The sequence below is a fragment of the Elgaria multicarinata genome, chromosome 4, assembly GCF_023053635.1.
Source record: "Elgaria multicarinata webbii isolate HBS135686 ecotype San Diego chromosome 4, rElgMul1.1.pri, whole genome shotgun sequence".
Taxonomy (NCBI): domain Eukaryota; kingdom Metazoa; phylum Chordata; class Lepidosauria; order Squamata; family Anguidae; genus Elgaria; species Elgaria multicarinata.
The window spans coordinates 49570113-49588140 of record NC_086174.1 but is presented as its reverse complement, the minus strand read 5'-3'; the positions used below and the strand labels follow the sequence as shown (position 1 = coordinate 49588140).

At 43.2% G+C, this 18028-nt stretch overlaps 1 protein-coding gene across 4 annotated transcripts in view; it reads left to right on the top strand.

Annotated features, from left to right (window-relative positions):
* TJAP1 (tight junction associated protein 1) overlaps positions 1-18028 on the top strand; it is a 54460-nt gene that overhangs the window by 19897 nt on the left and 16535 nt on the right. For 2 of the 4 annotated variants that reach the window (XM_063124245.1, XM_063124246.1), the window contains exons 2-5: positions 4793-4894; positions 10337-10388; positions 13781-13939; positions 17364-17392. In XM_063124245.1, coding sequence (XP_062980315.1) covers positions 13814-13939; positions 17364-17392 — 155 coding nt within the window. In that variant the 5' untranslated portion in view covers positions 4793-4894; positions 10337-10388; positions 13781-13813. Of the gene's footprint in view, positions 1-4645; positions 4895-10336; positions 10389-13780; positions 13940-17363; positions 17393-18028 lie in introns of those variants that run through there. The other 2 variants (XM_063124247.1, XM_063124244.1) reach the window with 2 other exon arrangements.

Genomic DNA, 18028 nt, shown 5'->3' with positions numbered 1-18028 from the left:
GGGTCTCTGTATATTACGCGATATTATTGCTGAGACCAAATGTTTGAGGAAAATATTTCAGCAGTGGAAAGCTATAATGTATCCTATACCTCAGGAAACTGTTTCTTTAAGGTATTTGAGAGTTAAAGGTGCTGAGAAAACAGGCAAGCCTCAAGCTGGGAATAAGGACAGTGTTTATTTCCTGTTCAAAAAGAATCCTAGGACAAATCCAACTGCCCCCTCAAAATATTTTGATTGTCTTTTCTCTCACAGATTCTTCTTGGAATCTTTCCCTGGAAAGTGGTATAGGTGCTTAGATTGTGGGATCTGACACTCTTCCTCACTGGCAGTCTTGAAAACGTCCATCCTGAACCCATCTAGTTTGGGAAACACACCTGGCCCTGTCATCCCTCTCTCCACTGAAAAGCTGGGTGCCCCTTGCTTGAACCAGTTCCCAGTTTTTTGATATGCTCGGATCATGACACAGAGATCATTATGAGGTGGGTAGGCATGGGACGGCTGATGAACAGGCAAGAGTTCTCTCACCAGTCCCACATGCATTTAGCACTCCTACTTTCCATGGCTGAGACTGTTGTCGCCAACAAAGTTAAGGGTGAGGCTAGACCTGCCTTCCAAACCTGACCCTGCCTATTCTACCTACCCCTTAACCTTAAGTGAACATGACCTCATGTTCAAGATCAGGCAAAGGTTAGGGGCATTGTTCTTACTCTGGGCTTCTTTCAGTGGTGGCTGTCTGCATGGTTTCAGGGAGCTATCCACATTTTATTTGTTTATTTATTACATTTCCATACCGACCCATAGCCAAAGGTCTTGGGGCGGTTTACATGTAGGTTGAAGAGACATAAAACCTACTCTACCGCTTTAGTATTCTTCCACCTTATTTCCATGTCATTCAGCTGAATATGTAGATTGAGCTAAAGAGTATAAATATTGGAAACTGGCTATTAGATATTCACATGCCTTGCCTGCGGTGAAATATGAAAATATTTTGAGATGGCAAATTTTCAGAAAGTAAATACACTCTGATATTATGGTTGACAACTTAGATTAAATCTAGATGACCTTCTCAAGTAAACACATGCTTCCTCTGTTCAAACATACAATCTTGAACTGTCTGATCAAAGCTTGACAATTGCCCTCCTCGTTGGTTAGTAGAAGGAAACTTCCCAGAGCAAAATAAAATGATGAACATCTTTGTTCTCTTTCACTACAGCATGCTTAGTTCAGTAGAAATGACAGTAACCAGATTCTTCTGAATGCTGCTGCAGCATTGACTGGGGCAGGATTTCTTTCTCTGATGTGTCTTTGTAGGAATAATTTTGCTACAGTACCAGGATACTGAGTGATTAAGGCAGGAATTATAAAATTATGCGGAGTCCTATTTAATACTGCATTGTATTGAAATGACACGAAGGACCAGGAATTGCAATCCAAATCCTACAAAGTTTGCTAATCTTCATTCAGTTTATATCCCAGCTTTAGCAACCTAAAACATAGCAGTTTGTGAACCTGCAGCCAGCAACCTGCTGTTTTGGTCAGCATGCTCTCATGTTCTGAAATAAGTACTGTAAATATGAGGAAAGCAAGCTTTTGCTCTTCAAACTGCTCATAATTAAATTGGCTAAGCTCTTTGGAAAACAACAAAAACTATTGCCTGATGATTCCCCTTGTTTCTCAAAATCCTGATTACCCCAATGTTTTTACTTCCTGCTGTAACCTGTTTTTCATCCACAGATATACAACAATATGATGAATCTGCTTGTATTCTAGAGGCAAACTGAGTGGTGTTGGGAACAGTGATAGGGTGTATGTATTGATAACGTTCGCAGAAGGCTTTAGGGTGGAAGGTACTGAACAAATGTAAGACAATAATTGTCAGTGCAGGGAAATAATGCACGAGTTTGTTGGGAATGGAAAACACATGTAAGTTGAGAGCTGTTCTGAGCATAACAGAAATGTGGGCACTTCTGAAAATGTTTATGAACTGTTTGTTATGGTTTCTTCCCCCATGCTTCTAAAAGTAAAGCTTAGTAGCCAAATCGTTCAAGAGCTCTACTAATTTTTCTAAAGTGAATGAGATTAAGAGAGTTTCTCGTTGGGCTCAGTTCTTAATGGCCAGTCTGATCCCTTGAGCTGGGATCTCCCATGTGGCTAGTCATTTGCATGGAACATGATTTCTGTGTAGTGATTAGTGAATACCCTGAAATCCTCTCTTCACTGCACGGAGTCAGCCTAATACTGCTTAAACTTACTGAAGAGAGTAATATGTGGAAGCTGGCACAACTGAGCTATGAATTCCTCTCTCTGCAGCATTTAGCTTGTTAATATGAAAGAAATCCACAATTTATTTCAAAGCAGAACAAATCTTAACCCTTCTCTCTGAATCTGCATAAGAAGATTTAATACTCCAGTACTGGTGGGGCAGTTCTCTTTAAATTAGTTAAATATTCCTCCTGTAATCATCACTGTGAGTGAGCTTAAGCTAATTGCAATATGTCATTAAATTCTATTTGTGTTTGGGCCTAAATCTTGAGAGAATGAAATTTATGAAAAACTATGGGTAAACTGTGATAGGGCCTGTTCAGAAGACACCTTAGACCAGGGGTTCTTAACTAGTGGGGTACGCCTCCCCAGGGGAGGTCTGGACTGACTCCAAGGGAGGTCTGAGTAGCCTCTCAACTATAAATTGTTTATTTTACAAGTACATAGCAGCGCAGCTTGGCCCAACCTTATTTCTTTCTACTAATCTTGGGAGCTATGACGTAGCTCATTTGTACACCACGTGCGTTATAGTAGTTATCGTGACTGCTTTGTTCTAAGTCACTTTTTCCCGGTTTATTGCAAAAAGTTTTTTTTTTTTTTTTGCATTTCTATACCGCCCAATAGCCGAAGCTATTGTGGGTTTGAAATCACATTTAATTTGGACTCTATGGATGATGCTGATATGCAAAAAGATGACCTTATTGAGTTGCAGAGCAAAGCCTTCCTCAAGCAAAATTTCTTCAATCAAAATTTTGATGAATTTTGGTGCTCTCAAATGGCTGCATATCCTGTTCTGGCAAAGAAAGCTATTTCATCATTAATTCCATTTCCAACCACCTATCTGTGTGAATCTGGGTTTTCAACTCTTGTCAGCATAAAAAACCAAAGCTAGAAATCGGTGCGATGCCAGAGATGATATGCGCCTAGCATTGTCTAACATTGTCCCTCGAATAACTACTCTTGCTGAGCACAAACGGCGACAGCGATCACATTGAAGTTATTTTGAAATTATCCTTTTATGTGTGTAGTTATTAGAAATACTTTCTTTAAATACAGGTTTTATTTCCACAAAACTGTTCATTGCTTGTGTTTGTGTTCTTTTCATTGAATATGCATTTTTTTAGTCCAGAGACAGAACTAAAAAATGCAGACTCATCCTGCCTAAGCCTAAATTTTGGGCCGTTAACACATGGGAGGTGTGGGTCATAAGATTTTTCACAAGGGAGGTGTGACACCAAAAAGGGTAAGAACCACTGCCTTAGACCCTACTGGTTAAGGCTTTTGGTTAAGCAGCAGGGTTTAAGGGATCTTGTGTGATGCATTTTGCTAAACCCTGTTCACTCACTGCAGCAGGGTTAGCAGCTCTAACCATGGCTTCAGGTGTTGTGTGAGATAGCATGACTTGTGGCTAGTGCTAACCCCAAAGAACCACAGTTTCGCTAACCACAAAGCCTGAAGTGTCGTCTGAACAGGCCCAATGTTTGTGCACTAGCAGCTAATGAACCAGAACATCATATTACAAAGCAAATTGTCAGCCTTCAACACCATCTCTGTTTCAAAGAATGCCTCCAAGTCCCATGTCTCTCAGCTTCAACTGTTTGCCTTCTGTGAAATGAATGTTGGAACAGAAAAAATGTTGGTTCAAAAGAGTGGTTTTGTGTTTTGAAGCTCAGATCCTATCTGTACCATTTTGTGAATGGACAATCCCCTCATGACAGCCATGTTGTGAGAGTGCCTACTGACCCAAATAAGTTGGGGACACCTGATTTAGAGTCATTTTGTGATGGGACCTATCCAGAGAATAACCTAAGGGTGGAGTGATGCCTTAAATTCACATGGACATACCATGCTTATGAGCAACAGACAAAATCTTAAAAACTGTGTTTTAAAGTTAAAGTGACCAAAGGGTCTGGCTCAGAGTTGCCACAACAGCAGCTTTAAACTTTAAAAACCTACTTCTCAATAGAACTGTTATTCTCAAGTTTTCTCTAGTTGCCCTTAGGAAAGATTACTTTTTAAAACCGAACAAAATCTCAGATTTTATTTGTTTGCTACTTGCTGTTCACTTTTAAGGGCATGCTGCCTTCTCTGTGGCAAAGTAAGAGACACTTGACTCTGAAAATCTCTGCACTGATTCATTATAAATTAAGTTAGGCTATTGTGACTTTTGCCAAAACTGACAGACGTAGTAGCGTAATGAACATATCTGCATAATTTATGTAAGTCTTCTGCTCTAAAGCAAATGGTTATTCAAGAAATACATCAGGCAGTTTAATATTGCTGCCCCTGGTTTGAGCACCAAAAGTTGGCTTGTCTTGAATTCCCTGATCTTTAGGGGGATAGTTTCAATGAACTTTCCAGCATGCTGTGGAATTATGACTTAATGCTCAAGTTTATTTCACTATAGAAAACCTGATAAGAATAGTCCGTGTTTACTGCTGACTGTGTCCTTGCATGCAACTATGGTTTTATTTCTGTGTTCCTTGTATGTCAAGCTGATTAAGAACTCTCACAAAGCTTCCTTTCTCAGGTTTCAGGTGTCGTTGGCCAGATGCTGTTGGATGCGGTCAGGAAACCGCAGACTCAGAGTCAGGAGGACAAACATGTTTGGACAGGACATCACTTTGGGTCTGTAAGTCCCTTATTTTATGAGAGGGCCTACTTGGGGATGTTATGAATATTTGCAAGGATGTTACAATGGAGGCATGAAGATTTTATTCTGGGAGTGGGGGAAGAGCATGGGAATTGTATCTAATGGGAACAATATGTGGTCTGTAGAGGAGAATGTCTCTAGTAGATGAGGCAATTAAGGCAAGGACAACAAAACGCTAGGAATAGGGAACTATAGGAGGAAGTTGAGTATTTGTTTGCTTAGAGGGAGATGTGTACTTCTGCAGTTGGCACACTAAACATAGTCCAGGCCCTTGTTGTTTAGACATTCAAATGGAATCTCTTCTAATCCAGTATGTGGAAATCATTTTGAGCTAGTTGTACATTGGAGGTTGCTAGTGAACAGGATCTAGTGGATGTTGTGCTTTAAAAAAAACCCATCAGTTGTAGTCTGAACAAACTGATATTTCTTGAAAGGTACCCCACATAATACATTGCATTAGTTAGATCTGGAAATTATTATTATTATTATTATTATTATTATTATTATTATTATTATTTATTTATTTATTTATTTATATAGCACCATCAATGTACATGGTGCTGTACAGAGTAAAACAGTAAATAGCAAGGCCCTGCCGCATAGGCTTACAATCTAATAAAATCATAGTAAAACAATAAGGAGGGGAAGAGAATGCAAACAGGTACAGGGTAGGGTAAGCAGGCACAGGGTAGGGAAAAACTAACAGTAGAAAATTACCAGGGTTTGGGTGATTTGGGGCAGACTATGTCTGTCCAGGTGGTGCCACAGTTGATGTGCTAGCCACATCTGGAGGGAAGTGTTGTCTGCCCCTAGACACATCAACACTCCTGAGTTACAAACCCAATCTTTTAGGGGGAGTGTAACCCTGTCTAGAACAGGTTGAACACCACCTCTACAGTCAGGCAAACTGCCTACCAGCAACACATCTGTCTCGTTAGGATTGAACTTCAGTTCATTGGCCCTTATCTAACCCATCACTTATCCCAGATACTGATTCAAACCTTACACTGCCTTATCTAAGCCAGATGAAAAGAAGGTATTGAGCTGTGTGTGATCAGCATACTGATGGACCATGACTCTAAGTCTCCACATGACTTCACTCAGTGTTTTATTTTTATTTATTTATTATTTATTATTGCATTTATATCCTGCCTTTTTTCCTTCAAGGAACCCAAGGCAGTGTACATAATCCTCCTCCTCCTCTACATTTTATCCTCACAACAACAACCCTGTGAGGTGACTGGCCCAAAGTCACCCAGTGGGTTTCCATGGCTGATTGGGGACTAGAACCCGGATCTCCCGACTTGCAGTCCAATATCTATTTATCTAGATATTGAAGAGCATGGTGGACAAGATGGCATCCTGCAGAACCTCATATCTGGGCAACTATGGGGCTAAGTTAAGTAGTAGTTACCCAGGACCACTTTCTAGAATCAGCCCTCCCAATAGGAGCATGACCAAACTGTCCAGATGGGTATTGGAATCTGCTGAGAGGTCCAGGAGAACTAGCATTGTTTTTCTTCCTTACCTTTCTCCTGGCATTTGTCACCCATTAGGGCAATCAAGGCAGTTTCTATGCTGAAACTAGGCATGAAAGCAGACTGATATGGCTCTAGATAAACTCATCTAAGAGTGCCTAGAGTTGCAACAACAACAACCTGCTTGAACACCTTGGCTAGGAAGAGGGCATTTGTAACTACTTGATCATTGTTCCAATCCTTGAGCTTTAGGGAAGGCTCCTTTAGGCATAGACTCACAACCACCTGCTTCGAAGTGACTGGGACCGCTCTCCTTTGTAAAGAGGCATGGATAACATGGATTTGGTAGATCAGCTACTCCCTGCCAGCATTATAAACCAGAAGGGGCAGGGATTGAGTATACGGGTGATGGACAGCATGCAAGCAAGCACCTTGTCTACAGCCTTAAGTTGTGAGTACTGATAAACTGACAAAAATGGACAGACAGTTCACTGGACATATTAACTGATTGAACTACAAAACTGTTGGAGTCTTATGTTGGAACAGATATGATTGAGTGTATTGTCAAAGTACATAGCAGGCAAGTCACAGTGAGCCCTAACAAATCCTTCTGGTTAAGATGGAGAAGTCCATGGACCATATGGGGAAGCTCCACTGGACAGCACTGTGCAGGTGCAAAGGTGTTGGTTTTTTTTGCTGCCTTTGCCTCCATAGAGCAGACTTAATTGTGAGCTATTAGTGTTTCACTGTTACTGTAATCTTTCCTCCACCTGTGTTCAAGCCTTCTCCCCCAGCCACTTCATCACCCCAACTCCCTAATAAATCAAAGAGCTGAACAGGCTTTAGTGAATGAGGGTACTTAGGAGCAGTTTCGTCAGCCATCTGAGTCATCTCTGCATTCCACAAAGTGACCAGGGTTTTAATAGGGGCCCCCAGCCATACCGAGAGGATTCCATTAGGATCCAGGGGCTAACCGTCCTAATAGACTCATTATTCATGTGGAACCTAAACCTAACCAGGAAGTGATTTGACCATGACAATTCCTAGTTCTCATATCTTCTCAGATATGAGAACTAGGGACTTACTTCTTTTTAAGATTTGTGGGATGCTGAATTCTGCAACCAATGACAGCTATTTCACAATTCCTCTGTGCTTGCGTGCAATTGCAGAATATGCTGAGCCCTGCTTGTGAGCCTGTTTCTTCTAGTGTTGTTAGTTGCTACTATGCTGAGAGTCAGCCTGTATTTTGGGGGCTGCCCCCCTCTGTTGGAGAAGCGTAGATTTAGTTATTGCTTTGCAGCTGGGAGCAGACTAGCTGTGCTGTTGTGAGGTTGTTTATTCTGTACTAGTTGAGGCCCGAAGAAAACACTGTAGTAAGGAAAGGGGCCAACAAGCTTGTTGGGGCAGGGCCCAGTACCACAGCATCTCAAAGACTTGTTTCAGCAGCTCTCTAGCCTAGCACAAGCCCTGCTGACTTCCTGTTCCATTAACTTTGTTTATGGCTCTTACTTAGGGTGTGGAGCTTTTGTAAGCACAAAGTACCAATCTCATCTCCAAAAGTGGATGTCATTGATAGGAGAAAGTGGCTGGAGGGCAAGGGAAGAATTAGCAAAGCGTCTCAGATTGCTTGAGTGTTTGGTCTGGTTTGCATGCAGTGGCAACCCAAGGTTTGTTTAAAGCCTGGCTTGTCACGAACATGGCGGTGTGCTGGTGCTCATTTCTGATCATTCCTGCTGTGAGCGGGAGCTATAAAACTACCCAGGGATTCTCCTTTCTGAACCTGGACCTCTGGATTGTTGGGGGAGAGACAAACCAGAGAATTATTTATTATTTATTTATTAAACTTATAAATAACCCATAGTTTGTTACAGGATTGTTTCTCTGTTTTATCTCTTCCATGACAAAGCCAGAACTCCATGTTTGGATGGAATGCTAAATAACCTGGATTGTTTAGCATCAAATCACGCTCATAGCGGGAGTGATTGGGCAATGAGCACCAATACACTTACACATCCTTAAAAAACCATTGTGACATATGAACTGGGCCTTTGAGTAGAAATGGTGTACTTTCTGTGACCCATTGCTATGCCTTTCTGTTTATAGTTTTTATTTTATTTATTTATTACATTTCTATACCGCCCAATAGCCGGAGCTCTCTGGGCGGTTCACAAAAGTTAAAACCATTCAAAGTATAAAACAACAGTATAAAACCATAATATAAAATACAATATAAAAGCTCAACCAGATAAAAACAGCAGCAATGCAAAATTACAAATTTAAAACACCCAAGTTAAAATTTATTTATAGACTGTTAAAATGCTAGGAGAATAAAAAGGTCTTCACCTGGCGTCGAAAAGCATATAATGTAGGTGCCAAGCGAACCTCCTTAGGGAGCTCATTCCACAGCTGGGGTGCCACAGCAGAGAAGGCCCTCTGACTTTGTTCTCTGACTTTGTGTGGATTGCATTTGTCCCATGCCTGTACAGCTCAGGGTTATTTACGGTGAGAGCTGTACATGGGACAGAAGATCCATGATGATGAAGCTGTGTGGGCTTTTGCTTAAGAATATGAAGGTCCATCACTGTGGTGGTAAAAAAAGAGAAGGGATTATTCCCTTTAGTATAAAAGTACTAAATAGTGGGCTACATGTTGTATTTCATGAGAATTTGCTGCTGCCTCAATTTTTATTTTATTTTTTGCTGAGCCTTTATAGATTAGTATTTGAAATGTATTTTCTGATTGGCATAGAGCCTTCTGGATATGCTTTGGGATTTGGGGGCACTGTAATGCAGTGGTTCTGTTCCTACTTGGATGATTGGTTCCAGAAGGTGGTGATGGGGTACTATTGCTGTATTCCGTGGAAGTTTTGCTGCAGCGTTCTGCAGAGCTCTATTTTATTCCTCATTCTTTTCAACATCTACGTTCTTTTCAACAATTACTGTCCAGGGATGTGGGCTGAGGTGTCATCAATATGCAGATGACACCCAGTCTACCTTTCCTCTTTCATCTAATCAAAATGAGGCAGTTGATATGAACCAGTGACTGGATAGAGCAATGGACTGGATAAGGGCCAATGGAGAATCAATCCAGACAAGGCAGAGATACTGGTGGTGGGTGGTCCGGTTGAGTGGTATTTACCCTGTTCTGGAGAGGGTTGTCTGTTTCTGAAGGTTTTTAAAATCTTGTTTACTTTTTTTTTTTTTACTATCTTTAACTGTTGTAAACCGCCCAGAGAGCTTCGGCTGTGGGGCGGTATATAAATGTAATAAATAAATAAATAAAGGATCAGGCACATAGTTTGGGGGATGTTTGTGGATTCACCATTGTTACTAGAGGTGACTCAAAGCATATTTTATCAGCTTGTCTGAGAAACCAGTTGCAGCCCTACCTATCTGGACAGAGAAAGCCTTGTGTCAGTTATTCATACTCTGGTAACTGCCTAATTGGATTACTGCTATGTGTTATATGTGGGGTTGCCTTTGAAAATAGTCAATAAACTTCAGCTAGTACAAAACATTGCGTCTAGATTGATAATGGTGACTAGCTTGTTAGCTAGATAATTAATAGGGACTGGTCAATATGATCATACTATGCCAGCTCTTTTCCGTCTTTGCTGTTTGTCTGTTTCTGGGCCTAATTCAAAATGCTGTTTTTCATCTTTAAAGCCCTAAATGGCATGGGGCCAGGCTATCTCCCATATTTACCTAACCGTAACCTTCTAGGTTCTAACAAAAGCTTTCTATGGTACTGAAAGAGTGCCTTAGACAGAGCCCTGTCTGATGTATGGAATATTTCTAGTCATGGATCAAATGCTGTAGACCAACCATGCTCCAGAACCTGTACTGGCATGAGTGCTTGGAAATGATGCACATTCCTCCAGCTGGAAGAGAAGGGATGAAGTTGGTCTCCATTGTAAGCTGTCTTTGTTTTGCTCACTTTTTAGGTCGTTGGACTGGGTGCCTTCTCCGTGAGGCTTCAAATCAGAACCCAGGCTGGTAAGTTGAAGAGAGACTGAAAGAACTGGGCATGTTTAGCCTGGAGAAGAGAAGATTGAGGGGAGACATGATAGCACTCTTCAAATACTTAAAAGGTTGTCACACAGAGGAGGGCCAGGATCTCTTCTCGATCCTCCCAGAGTGCAGGACACGGAATAACGGGCTCAAGTTAAAGGAAGCCAGATTCCGGCTGGACATCAGGAAAAACTTCCTGACTGTTAGAGCAGTATGACAATGGAATCAGTTGCCTGGTGAGGTTGTGGGCTCTCCCACACTAGAGGCCTTCAAGAGGCAGCTGGACAACCATCTGTCAGGGATGCTTTAGGGTGGATTCCTGCATTGAGCAGGGGGTTGGACTCGATGGCCTTGTAGGCCCCTTCCAACTCTGCTATTCTATGATTCTATGAAGTTATTCAGTGCATCTATTATAGACATAGATATGAATAATTCCTACAAGTTCCTTGCAGCCTCTGCATTGGACCTCTACACATATGACCTTCCTTCAATAAGATTAGCCAAGGAAGTTTGACCCAGTCCCCTACATGAGGGATCTGAATCTAGGAAACTCCGTTACATCAGGGCAGACTGTTTAATTGTCTTGCTCAGTATCACATACTCAAGCTGACAGAGGTTCTCTAGGGTCTCCAGAATAGGGCGTTCACCTCACCTGTTATCTGATCCTTTTAATTGGAGATTGAACTTGGGACCTTCTGCATGAAAAGCATGCGCCGTTCCACTGAGCTGTAGATTTTCCCACAGTAAGAGCAACAGATGCAGAGCAAGGCCTTCTCAAGGCGGTTTCCAGATTACAGGTCTCTTAATGACCTTGAGAAAAATTACAAGTAATTTCTGTTTACATAGGTTTTCAAGGATATACTATGAAATGTTAAATTAGTAGCCATTTTAATGCTTATTTTAGTGCTTGCTTGATGTGTTTTTTATGATTTAATTTATTGATTTTTTCCTAACCTTTCTTGAATAAAGAAGGGTGAAATCTTTTAATGCATTTGATGCTGGGGAGGAGGTAGCAAATGGCACATACATTCTTCTAGGACTCTTATGAGTCATCAGGCTAGTTACTAGTTGCCTTGCAGAAGCTGTTGGTAAGCTCCATTTGATTGCTATTCCCTTGATAACACGGTAGCAGCAGATGTCATTTTTGATACTGTAGGTTCCTAATTTTGCGCTCCAATCCCACAGATATGTCTTGGTTTGTGCAGTGTGGTGCTGTAGAGAACAGTGGTAGCAACGGACGATTCTAGGCAGTTCAAGCACTGTGGCTTCTTCACCCAAATTGCTATTTATTTTGTGAGAGCCCGTGTGCTTCACATAGTGAAATTTCTTAAAGAACTTGGACTTCTTTCTTTTTTTCTGACTTACCTTTTGGCCTGCTGTTATCAACATTTACATCAGGCTGGATCTTGACGGCTGCAAAGCTCATCATGAGTAGTGTTTTTTATTGCATGTTGGCTCAAGGAAGTGCATTCCTTGTACAGGAGGAAATAGACAAGAAACTGCTTGCTTGAAATGAAGGTTCAGCTCCCTTCAGCAAAGTGTTTCCTGAATTACCATATTATGGCTCTGTCTGAGCCTTCTGCTATTTCATACTGCTCCTTTAACTTAGCCTTTCCTTTTGGTGGAATTAATGATGATCACATCTAACATCACCAAGTGCTACTACTACTGGTACACATACCTAGTGAAAACAGCATGCTAGGCGCTGCAGAAAAGGGACCAAGGATGATGATGATGATGATGATGATGATGATGATGATAATAATTTCTTACCCGCCTCGCCTCGATCAAAATGGAGAGGCGAGTAAGAAGTTATTGTTGTTGTTGTTGTCCCCTTCTGTCCTGGCTGAATTTTGGTGTGGACATCCTTGGTCCCTTTTCTGCAGCGCCTAGCATGCTGTTTTCACTAGGTATATGTTCCAGTAGTACTAGTACTTGGTGCTGTTACATGTGATCATCATTAATTCCACCATAGTGCTTAGGAACCAAAGGCAAGAATTGTACAAAGTCTACCACAAGCAAGTTCCACTTATAGTCCTCGCTCTTGGGTGCTGTCTAGTTGATCAGAGTGCACAGAACAGCATTCCTTCTTTTCTATTGGCTACAGTAGGAAAAGCTTTTTGTAGGTGACATAGCTTGTGAACTTTTCAGGGGTTATGAGGACTTAAAAGGCTCAACGGGCAGCTTGATTTTTGCCCCCTTGTACACCATAGAGTGTCTGTCATGGCCAAGCTTGCATGAAGCTTGCCTGTCTGATTTCTGGAGGGGTTTGGACACTCCTTGTCTTGTATTTGCTGACAAATTTGTAGTCTTGGCTGGTAGCAGCTTGAGCAGTGCCGTTGGCTGCTATCTTACCTATATACATAGCAATCAGTGGATGCCTGTTTGTGCCTTCAGATACATCACATCAATCCTGACTAGCTCCCTGTTCCTAGTATAAGCTACACGCTGCCTCTAGCAGATGCAGTCCTGGAACCAGGTGCCGTTAGATGGTGTTATTGCTCTTGCGTTTTTTTGTTTTGTTTTACAGAATGTAGATCTGTCTTGGTGAGGCCTGTGCTCTTGTATTTTTCCAACTTTTAAAAATATGTTTTTATGATTGCATTTTACTGTTTCTTTATTGTATATTGTTAGTGTATGGCAATTTTGGTTATACTTGTTGTTCACAGTCTTGATATAAACAATAAAGTTGATGTAGCAATATACCTCACCAGCTTTTAGCAGTTTCTCCTCCTCCTGTTCTGGAAGCACCTCCAGCTTTGCCCTTGATCTTCTGAGAGAGAGAAAGAGGGGCGGGGTGCTGCTGCTGCTGCTGCTGCTGCTTTTTTTGTCCCTGTCACACTTGGGAGTAATGTGGCTTCAACAAGTACAAGCGCACAACTCCTCCAACCTGTCTATATGCTTAATGACTGCAGCTCCCTCCCATGTAGCCCCTCTTGGCAGTGACGGCACATGATCAATAGCTCCTGCCTGGCCTGTCACTACTGCCTGTAAGGTTTTCAGTTTCCATACTGGAAATGGCCTTTCCTAAAGAGCCCAATCAATACGCTGCTCTGAGGCCTGTTCTCATTTGCTATATATAATCTGGACACACACTGTATGTTAGTGTGTGTGTGTGTGTGTGTGGGTGCGCGCACAACAGAGGATGAGCTAGTCTCCTGCTCTAGCTGGCTGGAATGACACAGCTGTGCTTTTTCTTCTGCTCCCACTTTTTTTGCTGCAGCTGCTATTCCAAGGCCTTGGCCTGCTTCTTTCCTCTGCTCTCTGGATGTAGGGTTGCTGTGGGACACGAGAGATCTGATTGCCTTGTGGGAACATCTCTGGGCTGGATGGGGCATCTGTGACTCTCTCTTCTCTGCCATTTCTGCTGTTGGCAGGTGACCTGTTGTGAAAGTCAAGCGAGAGGGACGATGACGAGCACAGTACCTTCCAAGAAGCCTTACCGCAAGGCTCCTCCACAGCACCGCGAGATTCACCATGAGCTGCCCACCCTGCGCGATGACCAAGATGGTGTGATTTTGGCGGAGCAGAGTCAGGTAACTGAAACCAGGGAAGCTAAGGGCCTGCTCCCACTGCGTCAGCAGAAGGGGTTTAGTTACACCAAGGCAGGCCAGCTCAAACCGCAGGTGGACGGGTATGAGGTTTGCAACGTTAATTTTTCTTCCTGGTCTCTGGAATCAAGCAGTGACAAAGAGATAGCAGGGTGCCGAGCAGAACTCAATCTGAAGAGCCGGACTCTATCACCTGTACTGCTTCACAGTGGGAAAATGGGGAGGAGGAGTGTGAAGCACTGTCGGCACCCTAGCCGTGGGCGACTCAGTAAGTTCATGAGCCGGAGCGTAGAGACAGTCGTAGTTTCCGGAGATGAGGTCCGGAGACCAACCTGCTCCTTCAAAAGTAGAAGCTTGGAGCGCTCCCTTATGTTCAAAGAACCCGCTGAAGTCTTAGCACCTAGAAAGTTCCGTGTCCCATCCACCCACCTGCCTCTCAAAGGCATCCTGAAACAGACAGAGATGTTGGAAGTGCAGCCTGAAATCCTGCGCAAGTCTCGCTCAGTGGAGACTCTGACCCGTGGCCGCCGCTCACGCAAGTATAGTGACCCTCAGCTGTGCCTCAGCAGGCGGGACAAACATGCATCAGAGCACAACAGCATTAGCTCTTCAGAATCCCTCAGACGAAAAGAGAAGATCACAGAGGAGAAGCTCCAGTTTTCCAAGTTCCTGGATGAGATCACCCACAGGGTGCTGAGCCCTGTCCACTTGCATTCCTTGGGTGAGGGTAGAGCAGGAGAAGGAAGCCAAGACTCCCCTACTTCTCCCAGATGTTCCACACCAGAAGGGCTGAAGGAAATCCATCTGGAAGGCACAAAGCGGACAGCCGAGAAAAGCCCTCGCCTAACTAGGAGAAAAGCAGAGCGGCGGCATGAGGGTCTTGAAATGTTATCCTGCCGTAGGAAGCCACCAGAGGAGTTGGAGAGGGCTGCAAGACTAAGGAGGAAGCCTGTCCTGGTGAGGAAGGACAGCAAGGAGAAGTTCCTCTCCATGGAGAAGCGGGTGGTGGATTTGTGTCAGTATCAGCTGCAGCACCTAGCAGAGCTGGGTTTGGCAAGGGTGACTTCTGAGCAGCAGCATCTGCCTTCATGGAAGACGCCTGGTCAGGAGGGAGGGAGGGACAAAGGGCGAGGCCAGAGTGAACGCCCATCACAGTATGTGTGGCTACAGCCCCTGGGTTGCAAACCTGGCCAGAAGCCAGTCTTGGAGTCCAAGTATTTGGAGAAAGGGTCCTTCTCCCCTCTCTCACGTTGGAACCAGGAGGAGGTCAGTGCCTCACCTAGAACCTCCCCTTCTTTCAGCTTAGCACTAAACAAGGTAGGTGCTTAGTGAAGAGGGAGTGAGGAACAGATGTTTGTATTTGAACTCTTATCTATTGTAACGTGGAGCCCTGGAATGGGAAATCTCCCAGGTCTCTGAGTGGGGTTCTACTAAAGGGATTTTACCTCCCTGTGTTTACCTTCCTTTTCACACCCAGTTGCCCTGGGTTTGCTTCTTTCAAGACATTTTCTTCATGCCTTTACAACTCTGGCTCAGCTGGGACACCTCCATTCAGAGGGGCAACAGAACAGTGCTCTCCTCTGTTACATTAGCCTTTATGGTGACAGCCTTTGAGACCTCCTGCCTTTGTTGCTTGTTAGCTGCCTACAAGACTGTGGAGTGCCAGCGTGCTGAACCAAACAGGGAAGCTTACATATCTGGTACAGCTTACCCTCTCCTGAGCTGCGGTTCTTGAGCAAAGCTGCCAGCCACTTACCTTCCACCCATCAGGGGAAAGGGCTTTGTAAGTCAAGTGCACTGTAACAAAATGGTGACTTTTCTTTGTCCAGAACTTGTGTTTCTAATATCAGACATTAGAAGGTGCTGGGAGGTTGCAGGTTGCTCCATACATTTTTGTGAACCACCCAGAGAGCTTCGGCTATTGGGCGGTATAAAAATGTAATAAATAAATAAATAAAATACAGTGACATCTGACAGGGATTCTTTGGACTCCTCGTATTCAATGCTAGCTTATGCAGCAAGGCCACAATCAGGCCTTGCTGCTTGGACAGGCCCACTGTCAGGAGCCCCCTGGAACACCACCACTTCCTCTTTCTCCTCATCCTCCATATTGCTTGCTCACATGCCTTCTCTCTGGCCTAGAGAGGTGAGTAAGCAAACAGTGGTGGAAATGAGACCTGCTAGCTCCTGGCAAATAAGCTAATAGCGGCAACAAGGAAAAGGAGCAGCAGCGATAATTGGTGACCATGATGGCGAGGAGGTGGGTCCATTGTGAAGGCTGTGTTTTTTTGCTCAAGGGTGCCCCAAAACCTGAAGGCAGCATTCTGAGGCAGCCTTGTATAGGGATCTTAAGCCAATATGATGTGTTCAACTTGGACTGAGAAAACTGGGGTTCAAATTCCCATTAAAGTCATGAAGCTTACAGGATGATCTTGGGCCACTAATTCTCTCTCTCTTAGTCTAACCTACTTCAAAGGATTGTTTTGAGGATAAAATCAGGTGGTGGAGAACAAGTGTGCTTCTCTGAGCTCCTTCGATGAATGGCAGAATAAAAATGTAATAAATAAATAAAAATACTTAACTTGAAGCGACTACCTGTGCAGAGGGAATTGGTAAGGAATGTTCTAAATTGTTGGTGATGGTCTCACACATTTAGTGCTTCACCGATACAGCTTCCAGAGCAATGTAGAGTAGGTTATAGCACAATACAGGATTTTCTGACCTTTTTAAACATCATAGTGATATGTCGATGGTGAAGCAGATGCTCACGGTCAGCAGAAAGGAGCGAAATAAATGGTAGGGTTGGTCTGTGTCAGCTTGTTCTGTAATGAAAGATAAAGCAAGTCTTGGGATCTGCTTGCAAAATAATCACTGTACTGAGCTGTACTAAATCTGTTTTGTGATCGATGGAGTTTAGGCTGGTTTAATGCAGAATTTAATCTTAATCCCAGCCACCCTTCCTATGACTGTAGGTTCCAAGCAAACCCTTTTTTCCCTAATGGAGACAGTCCCTGAGAATTGTGGGATGTGGTTTGACCAGAGCTCTTTGTGTGAGAATGAAGGGCCGTTGTGGTGATTTCCCTCTGGTACTAGAATATTTCAATTTGGTACTCCAGAAACTTGTCCATATTTCATTAATTGATTCCTATTCTATACTGCCCCAAAGCCAAAGCTCTCTGGGCAGTTCATGGCATGAAAAAGCATAATATAAAACCTTTAACATTAACAAATTCAAAACAGTTTCAAAACAACAATAAAACTACCAGGACCTGATAAAAACAAACAAACAAACTCAAATGCTTCATTGTATGCTGTCAAATGCCTGGGAGTAGAGGAGAGTCTTAACCTGGTGCCGAAAAGATGACAATATTTTAATGAGATTTCTACTTCTGTTTTCCTTCTTTTGCAGGAGCCCTTGACCGATGCAGAAAGGATGAAGTAAGTATCCTGGTTCTTTCTTGTTCTCCTTTTGTTTTGCACATCTTCTGTTTTCCAGGTGATTGCATTTGTGCTCATTCTCTGATGTGGCATGGTGGCTTTCCCTTCCACTCTAACACCTATCAAAAAGGATCTAATGTAGGGCTGGGGAGCTTGTGGCCCTCCGGATGTTTTGGCCTACAATTCCCATCAGTCCTAGCCAGCATAACTAATGGTGAGGGATGATGGTAATTGTAAGCCAAACCATCTGAAAGGCCGCAAGTTGCCTACACCAGATCTAATGGATAACTTTACCCGAGTTTGCTCTTGCGCACCAGATGACGCGTTGGCTGAAGTGACAGTCACAGAACTGTTATAGCTGCCTTGGGCACTGACAGTTAGGCAGAGACCAAGTTGTAGTGTTTAATCTTACTTTTTTCTTAATGCAGCAGCCAGATGGGGTTATGCAGCTCAGATGTCTTCCACTGGTAGTTGAAACTCACTCAATAATGTATGTGCTGCCATGAAAATCAAGCAAGGCTGCATAGAGGAGAATTTGTCAGCATCAACTCACCTCCGCCCTGCCTTCAATACTCATATAGGAGAACTGACCCATTTTCTAAGCCAGTGAGTCTATGCAGGAAGTTGTGACCAACC